Consider the following 9,166-nt stretch of genomic DNA (forward strand, 5'->3'; position numbering starts at 1 on the left):
TTTGTCATCTTGCAATTAAGAAAGTCAATTGCAACCTTATATTTAAATAGAAAAAAATAGTGTGCATCATTTTTCATACATAAACTCATTTGAAAATATTTTTAAAATGCCTGAATTTTTTTTTGATGAAAATGTTTTTTGAATTTATTCTTAGTAAAAATGCAAATAAACATAGAAATACACTTGAAGTGCTTCGGACAAGAAGCACTATTTTTATGTGCTTCTTGCAAGAAATACTTCAAGTATTTTTGAAATCCAATTATTTTTTTTTTCAAAAACTCTTTCATTTTAAAAACATTTTCAAACAAGCTTATAAATGCAAAAGATGTTGCTTTGCTCATTAACATGCAAAGAATCTCACATTACATCAAATACGTTCGCATGAACGATTGTCACTAGCATAGCTTAACTTTGTTGAGCTCTGTCCCTAATCTCATGGAAGAATTCTTATATGCACACGTGATCCAAGGCACCTTGGATCAAATGAAGCCACGTGGCGTCCCTAACTCAAGTATAGGAAGGGCAAAAGAAAACATGAAAATCTGATCTCCAATTGAAGCAAAGCTTGTCATGTGACTGTGCACCTCTCACTCGCTCCCACACACACACACAAACCCCGCCCTCTTTTGGCTCCATTTTCATGTGACGGTTCACGTTCGCTTCACTCCACCAAAACAAATCACGAAAAAGAAAGCAAAATATACGAAAATTTAGAACCTCCCTCCTACCATCTTCTTCTTCTTCTCCTTCTCCTTCCTCCTCTCTCTCTCTCCTCTCTCTCTCTCTCTCTCTCTCTCTCTCTCTGATATTTTTAGTTCACCTCCAAAACACACACACACACACTCTCTCTCTCTCTCTCTCACTTTTGGCCTTTATACGAAAATATCTCCTCCCCCACACTCAGATTCTCTTTTAAATTCCTTTATGCTAATATTTTCAGCTGATCATTTCATCACTCTTAAGAACCTCACACTCTCACAAACCAAAAACGCACTTCAAAGATGTAATCTTTTCTCTCTCCCTCTTTTGGGTTTTGTTTTTCTCATCAATTCTCTTCTGGGTTTCTGTTTACGGTTTCAGTTCGACATTAATTTGGTAATTTTGCTTTGATTTTTCAGATACTATTGAGGATTGAGAAGCTGCTGGAAGCTCAGCCATGGCGCCTACTGCGAAATCGAACGGGAAAACCATCACAGACTCCGCCATTTCGTCCAAGATTCCGGCAACCGCAAACCCTTTAGCCGAAGAGCCGTCGCAGATTGCTTCCAACATCAATTACCACGCCAAATTCAGCCCCCACTTCTCGCCGTTCAAGTTCGAGCCGGAGCAAGCCTACTACGCCACCGCCGACAGCGTCCGCGATCGCCTGATCCAAGTACTGTACCGCCGTTTCTCAGCCTCCGGGTTCGATCTTGGTCGATTTCCATTTTTTTAATTTTGTTTGGTTTTCCTTTTTTGTAGCAATGGAACGAGACGTACCTGCATTTCCACAAGGAGAATCCCAAGCAGACTTACTACTTGTCCATGGAGTATCTTCAAGGACGAGCCTTGACCAATGCGATTGGGAATTTGAATGTTCAGAGTGCTTATGCTGATGCTTTGAACAAGTTGGGGCATCAGCTGGAGGAAATAACAGAGCAGGTAATCTCCGAAAAATACGGTTTTCGTTCAATTATATTGTAAAGATTGAGTTTTTGTTCTTTCACATAATTAGAATTTGTGCGTGTACTTTTAGGGGCTGTATTCAACTGAGAATTTGAGAGATTTTAATGGATTTATAAATCTATGGATTTTTATGGAGTTTAATTGATTTGTTGATATTCCATATAAAATTTTGATTCAATTCCCTCGAAATCTCATGGGGATAGGTGAGGTTTGTGAATGCTTAAAATACATTACGAAATCTCTCCAATGCCCTCTAATTCCTCAACCTTTCTCAAATTCTTTAAAATCAATTTCTAATTGAATGCACCTGCAATGTTATAAACGTCTTTAAAATCCTAATTGAATACATCCGGATTTCTAAGAATTTTAATAAACTATCTTAAAATTCTAATTGAATACACCTTGAATTTCAGATAATCACTTAAAATCCTGATTGAAAATAATTAAAATCCCTCAAAATTCTAATTTAATATAGTGTCGTTGAAATGAATTATAATTGTTACCTCAGGAGGTTGTTAATAATTTGAAATGGATTCTTAATTGGATTTCGTCACATGAATTCGACGTGCAATCTGTTGATGGATGATTGGTAGAAATGAATCTTTGTAGGAGAAAGATGCGGCACTTGGAAATGGTGGGCTGGGAAGGCTTGCTTCGTGCTTTCTAGACTCCATGGCAACATTGAATTTGCCTGCATGGGGGTATGGTTTGAGGTACAGGTACGGGCTGTTCAAGCAGCGGATTGCCGAGGATGGCCAGGAAGAAACTGCTGAGGAGTGGCTAGAGGTTCTGTATCACCTCAAGTTCTGTAAAATTTTATGTTTTTCATGAGTTCTTACTGATATGTTTTTCGATGGAATTTGTGCAGAAATTTAGTCCTTGGGAAGTTGTCAGGCATGATGTTATGTACCCTGTCAGATTTTTTGGCCGTGTTCATGTCAATCCTGATGGATCGTAAGTGTCAATACTGATAACAGAATAGATTATTACACTTTTCTAAAACAAAAAAATTATTTATCAATTATCAATGTCATAAATTCACGTGCAACTTGGTTGGTGGCTTGAAATATAACTACACTAACTCAGCAATTATTCTTGTGATTGTATTATAGCCGAAAGTGGGTTGAGGGAGAGGTTTTGCAAGCTCTGGCTTATGATGTGCCAATTCCAGGATACAAAACCAAGAACACTATTAGTCTCCGTCTATGGGAAGCCAAAGCATCTGCTGAGGATTTTAACCTATTTCAGTTTAATGATGGACAGTATGAATCTGCTGCGCAGCTTCATTCTCGAGCGCAACAGGTTGGTTATTTATATCCTAATGGCAAGTTAGTCTTGGAACCACTTGCCAGTATTTCAAATCTTCCATAGACATTCAATCAAAAGCCTTTTAAGTTTACTATATCTAGATGTGTATTTGTATTACTGTGTGTGTGTGTGTGTGTGTGTATACACACACATAATACTAAGCTAAGTCTTTTTCTATAACTACTGTTCTCCCTTTCAATAATGTGTGGCACTACGTCTTCATGTTTTAAATGTTTTCTTGAACCACATTGTGATATGTGTTTTTTGCAGATTTGTGCTGTTCTATATCCTGGAGATGCCACAGAGGAGGGGAAACTTTTAAGGCTGAAGCAACAATTTTTCCTCTGCAGTGCATCACTTCAGGTTGGTTAATTATCATCTTATCCTTCATTGTTTTGTTGGTGTAAGTATCACCATTATTTTATTTCTTTCATTTGCTGTTTCAGATGACCTTTTAATTTCCACATGTCATTAGAGAAGGTCAAAAGAATCTCACACCTTTAGAAAAAAGTTTTCACATTGACATTTTCCCTCAAAGTGATGCTTGGGTTTAGCATTTCCAATTTTTATCTTCAATATGCAAAAATACATATCCAGTCTTGTCATAAAGAGGCATTTTCAGTTGCTAATTAGTGATCTCGATCCTGTTAAGATGTTGTGATCCTCAATTTATAATCTTGAAATTACAGGACATTATTTTTAGATTCAAGGAGAGGAAACAGGGGACAGACACATTGCATTGGTCAGAGTTCCCAAAAAAGGTTGCTGTCCAAATGAACGATACTCATCCTACACTGGCAATTCCGGAGCTGATGCGACTGCTATTGGATGAGGAAGGTCTTGGGTGGGATGAGGCATGGGAAGTGACAACAAGGTCAATTATATTTCATGTTGTTTTTAGGATTTCTTCCTGAAGTTGGCACACATTCTTCTTTCTTCTATGGCTACTCAGCTTGTTTGTAGTGCTTTTTGCACAAGGAGCTATAAAGTACTAACACATAATAATTGAACCAGGACGGTTGCTTATACTAATCACACAGTCCTTCCTGAAGCACTTGAGAAATGGTCACAAGCCGTAATGTGGAAGCTTCTCCCTCGCCATATGCAAATAATAGAAGAAATTGACAAAAGAGTAATATTTCTCACCTTTTTTATTTGTTCTGTTTATACTAAAGTTGTTATCTTCTAATGTACATTATTGCATCCTGGCAGTTCATTGCTATGGTACGTGCTACACGAAGTGATCTTGAGAGCAAAATTCCCAGCTTGTGCGTCTTGGATAACAATCCCCAAAAGCCTGTAGTGCGAATGGCAAATTTATGTGTGGTGTCTGCACATACGGTAAGACATCTATTTGGGGAAATTTACAAGCATCTCCTATAGCTTATTTTGAGCTGTCTTCAACGTAAACATACGGTAACCTGATATGGTTATTAGAAATCTTCCAGCTTCCTTCAATAAACTATTATGAAAGGCAACTTATTCCGTTTTCCCCAAAGAAAAAGGGGTTAGGAGGGCAAGCAAGTGATTGTATGCAATAGTGAATACAGAGTCTAAGACTGTAAGGTACAGTCCACCGTGTACGTTGGTGAGACTTGAACTCAAGCTTTGAACGAGAAGCAAGTTCTTCCCAGGAAGACACCCAATGGCAGTCTTACATAAGTGCATATTTTGACTATTCTATTTTATCTCTGAGTCCTATCTTTATTAGTAATATTTAACGACGCTTGAATATATATATGTTCTGCTTTCCTTTTCTTTTTCCCTCCCACAATATAAGAACCCCTTATTTCCACATTTGAGCTGTTGAGTGTTGACTTCGAGAATCTCATTGCTTTCAGTGTCATTGTAGGTTAATGGTGTTGCCCAATTGCACAGTGATATTTTAAAAAATGAGTTATTTGTAGACTATGTCTCTATATGGCCAACAAAGTTCCAAAACAAAACCAATGGGATTACTCCTCGCCGGTGGCTTCGGTTTTGCAGTCCTGAGCTCAGTAATATAATCACCAAATGGTTAAAAACGGATGAATGGGTGACCAACCTGGACCTACTTGTAGGTCTTCGAAAGGTATGCATCTCACATATTATGGAATTGTTTGTCCTTGTCAGATCGTTCCTGCAGTTGAAATATTAAAAGTCAGTATGTTTACTCCAACAGTTTGCTGATGATTCAAAATTACAAGAAGAATGGGCGTCTGCCAAGATGGCCAATAAGAAGCGTTTGGTGCAGTACATAGAGCATGTGGCAGGTGTCAAGATTGACCCAAACACTCTATTTGACATACAAGTGAAGCGTATCCATGAATATAAGAGACAGTTGCTGAATATTCTGGGCGCAGTTTATCGGTACAAGAAGTTAAAGGTATAAAAGGCTTCTCCTTGTTACTTGACTATATAGTTATATGAAACAATCAACATTGCTTAGTGATACTACCCATTATATGAACCTTCATGCTCTTTGAACTTGGATTTCTGTGTACATCTCTTTCAATTTGTTCGTAATGGTGTTGCACCCGCTAAGTACATCAAATAAATAATTTTTCAATCAATTTCTTTCTGCTTTTGGTTGTTATTCTCGAGCCTTAAAATTATAATTTGCAAGCAGTGTTCAACGGATTTCTTTTTTAAGGTTATATATCGTTTTTTCAAGTTTATGCATGATTTTGAGAACTTGCTTGGAACTGAACTGTGGCAGGAGATGAGCCCTGAAGATCGGAAGAAGACAACTCCACGCACTATCATGATTGGAGGAAAAGCATTTGCAACATATACAAATGCAAAAAGAATAGTCAAGCTGGTAGATGATGTCGGTGCTGTGGTCAACAATGATCCTGATATCAATAGTTACTTGAAGGTTAGTGAATATTTTTCAAGCGTGCTTGCTTCAATTGGTTGATTCTGGCCTAATAACCATTAATGTTCAGGTTGTATTTGTTCCAAACTACAATGTATCTGTGGCCGAGATACTTATCCCAGGAAGTGAGCTGTCACAACATATCAGTACTGCAGGCATGGAGGCAAGTGGCACGAGCAACATGAAATTTGCTCTGAACGGCTGCCTCATAATCGGCACACTGGATGGGGCTAATGTGGAAATCCGTGAGGAAATTGGGGATGACAACTTTTTTCTCTTTGGTGCAACAGCTGATGAAGTCCCTAAGCTGCGCAAGGACAGAGAGAACGGCCTGGTATGAGGCTTCATTTTCTCTTTATTATATGTGTCACTTAGATCAATGCAAGTAGTATGAAAGCTCTGCATTCAATGTTCGTAAAGGTAGATGGCTTCTTATCGTCGTTACAAAATGGTATTGAATCATGAAGCTTTTCGGGAGAACTTGCCAAAGCCTGAGCAATATTAGTTCTAAGTTGGAGCAACAGGCTATCAGGATTTCAATAAAAAGACTAGTTATAATAAGTTTCTAAATCTATGGATACCAAATAGTTCGATGACTGTTAATTATCTATTCAAGGTATCCAATATAATAGTTATTAGATCTCCCAGAAAGGGGTTCCTTAAACTAATCAATGATGTGAATTTCTTACATCCAGCTGAAAGTTAAATTTATCTTTTGTGCATACTGGTGAACGAGCACAAGTCTTTCTTATATGACTTTTTTCTCTTCTTGTAAATCATGCAGTTCAAACCCGATCCTCGGTTTGAAGAAGCCAAGCAGTTTGTTAGGAGTGGAGCATTTGGGAGCTACGATTACAATCCACTTCTTGACTCTCTGGAGGGGAACACTGGTTATGGTCGTGGTGATTATTTTCTTGTTGGCCATGACTTTGCACAGTATGTGGATGCTCAGGCAAAAGTAGATGAAGCTTACAAGTAAGATGTCAAACCTTCTAACCTTTACAATATAGATTTCTTGAATTGCAAGTATCTACTCCGACTAGAAAAAGAAAATCCGCAACATTTACCCTTGTGTTGACTGTTGTCATGAATCTCGCTGCTTGAAATACATGAGTCCATCGCCACAATATAACTACTTCCACCTTTGACACGAGGTGCCATTTTTCACCTGCAGGGATAGGAAAAGGTGGCTGAAGATGTCCATACTAAGCACTGCAGGGTCTGGCAAGTTCAGCAGCGACCGGACAATTGCTCAGTACGCCAAGGAAATCTGGAACATAGAGGAGTGCCGCGTACCATAGATCCCTTCACGGTGCTGGTTCTGATGCTTATTTGAATGTTATAACCATGCCACGAAAAGCTTAAGGTAAAGAATAAAAGAAGCCAACAGAAGTAGCAACTGCCGTTATATGTTCCATTTTATTTCTTCACATTTTTTTTCAATTATATGCTTCCTTCAAGAATTATTTTGGAGCTTGTGCTTCTCTATTTGTATTTTATTATGCTAACAGAAGTTACAAATAAGAAAATAAATCAATTACACGATAAGGTGTTGGCAACGAGCAGGTAAATACCTACCATACTGTGTTTGTATTATTGTGCATGCACTCTAACTTAACTAGGCACCCTTGTTCTTCTACAGACGTTTATTTTTGTACCTCGATCGATCCAAAAAAATTAACCAATGAAGTGCAGGAAGAGAAAGAATGCGTTTGGGAATTGTTTTCGCTATGATTGTATCACTGATATAATTATTTGGTCCATTTATGATTACTTAACAATGTAACTAGTGACCTCAAAAGCTTCTATTTTCGGTTGGAAAGCATTTCCCAACATGCTCATAGTTTTGGTGTATTTTAGTTTGAAAACTTCGTCGATTACTATGAAAGGGAAATATCATTGCTCCATTTGGTTGTTTTGGATGTAGACTTGTATTTGGCTGCCAAAACAGATTATATCAGTACTGCATAAACCGAGTGAGTTTTGTCAACTCTGTCACAAAGACCGGCCCGAGACTGCGTCATGTGAGGGAGTTGAGACGAGTTTGAGCAACTCTTGAAGCTCGTTATTGGTTGGATTTCGTAACTCACAAGATTCTCAAACTTCTGCATTAACAAAATCTAAAAGAAACGTCCATTTCCCTGTTCCCAATTCAGTAAGTTATCAAATCAAATTCAATCATAGACACCAACCGAGTGCTTGGCATCTTGCGCCCGAATAAGGTTACGTGAATTCATGAGACGGTTTCATATCTATCTTTGTGGCCAGGTCTTAGCCGCAAGATCATGATTCGCGATCGGCCAAATGTAGACTTCTACAGACGATCAAACCAAACACTGGAACCCGAACAGTAGAACTAAAATGACAAACTGACCAACATCACAATACTTTACCGCTAGATATGCAAAGTAACATCCTTCACGAGGAAGGTGAAGTAGACCTAGGGCTAGCAGATCGTGACATGAATCTGGAACTTGTTGCTCGAGTAGCTCCGCTTGGAAGAACCCCCCCTGTGAGACCTTGAGCTCCTGCGTCTGCGAGATCTCTGCTTCGAGAGTACCTCCTCCTTGACCGCCTCTTCACCGGTTCAGGTGATACACTAGGGGAATAACTCCTCCTGGAGGTCCTCCTAGGCCTGGGCGAATGACCGGGGGTGTAACTCCTCCTCCTATGCCTGGGCGAAACACTAGGTGAATAGCTCCTCCTGTAACTGCTAGTTCCCACGCCTGGGAGAGGCACTGGGAGTGTAGCTCCTCCTACCCCTAGGAGATACAGAACGATAGCCATGCCTCCTACCATAGTAACAGTTTATCTAGTGAATATATAGTCCATGTAGCGATGTCTCCTTCCATAGTAAAAGTCGTCTGGTGAATCTCCCCGGAGTCATACGGTGAGTAGTCCCGATCATGCCGTCTCACTGGTGACGGAGAGTAAGATCTACGCCGATTGTACTCGGGAGAGTATGACCTCCTTCTACGGTAGGGCGGAGAGTACGCCCTGCTCCTGCTTCTGTCAGATGAATGGGGCGACCGGCTACAGCTCCTCCGATAAGGAGAGTAGGTAGGAGATCGACGAGGAGGGAAGTAGATTGGGGATGTGGTGGGCCTAAAAATCAAGGGGCGTGGTTCAAATGCCGAACCTCAAAATTTCTCGTTAAAGTGGCAGTGCTCCTTCCATGCAGATATATACAAATTTATCAAAAATTAGAAATAATACATTTATCTTATATAAAACCATGACCATAAAGTCATAATATTTTGAACCAATCATGTGATGTTACTAGAAAAATAAAAAACACTAAGGCCATGTTGGTATGTTTCAAGAGTTAGGTTAAAG

The 9,166-nt window shown here is 39.2% G+C and overlaps 1 protein-coding gene across 2 annotated transcripts; it reads left to right on the forward strand.

Annotated features, from left to right (window-relative positions):
* The first annotated feature begins 614 nt into the window (after positions 1-614).
* On the forward strand, positions 615-7,737 carry LOC126614901 (alpha-glucan phosphorylase, H isozyme-like). 2 transcript variants are annotated; one of them, XR_007620564.1, is made up of 17 exons: positions 615-1,003; positions 1,119-1,375; positions 1,462-1,641; positions 2,275-2,451; positions 2,534-2,619; positions 2,778-2,967; positions 3,244-3,336; positions 3,663-3,847; positions 3,988-4,105; positions 4,186-4,314; positions 4,826-5,044; positions 5,135-5,338; positions 5,672-5,830; positions 5,901-6,164; positions 6,615-6,805; positions 7,005-7,196; positions 7,473-7,737. XR_007620564.1 is itself a non-coding variant. In XM_050282592.1 (16 exons), exons 2-16 carry the CDS (start codon positions 1,157-1,159, stop codon positions 7,129-7,131), a joined length of 2,541 nt encoding a protein of 846 aa, XP_050138549.1. In that variant the 5' UTR covers positions 615-1,003; positions 1,119-1,156; the 3' UTR covers positions 7,132-7,378. The 2 variants fall into 2 exon arrangements, 1 of the variants encoding a protein (XP_050138549.1); XM_050282592.1 differs by lacking the exon at positions 7,473-7,737 and having other exon boundaries at positions 7,005-7,378.
* Positions 7,738-9,166: the final 1,429 nt, after the last annotated feature.

The sequence above is a fragment of the Malus sylvestris genome, chromosome 3 (genome assembly GCF_916048215.2).
Source record: "Malus sylvestris chromosome 3, drMalSylv7.2, whole genome shotgun sequence".
Taxonomy (NCBI): domain Eukaryota; kingdom Viridiplantae; phylum Streptophyta; class Magnoliopsida; order Rosales; family Rosaceae; genus Malus; species Malus sylvestris.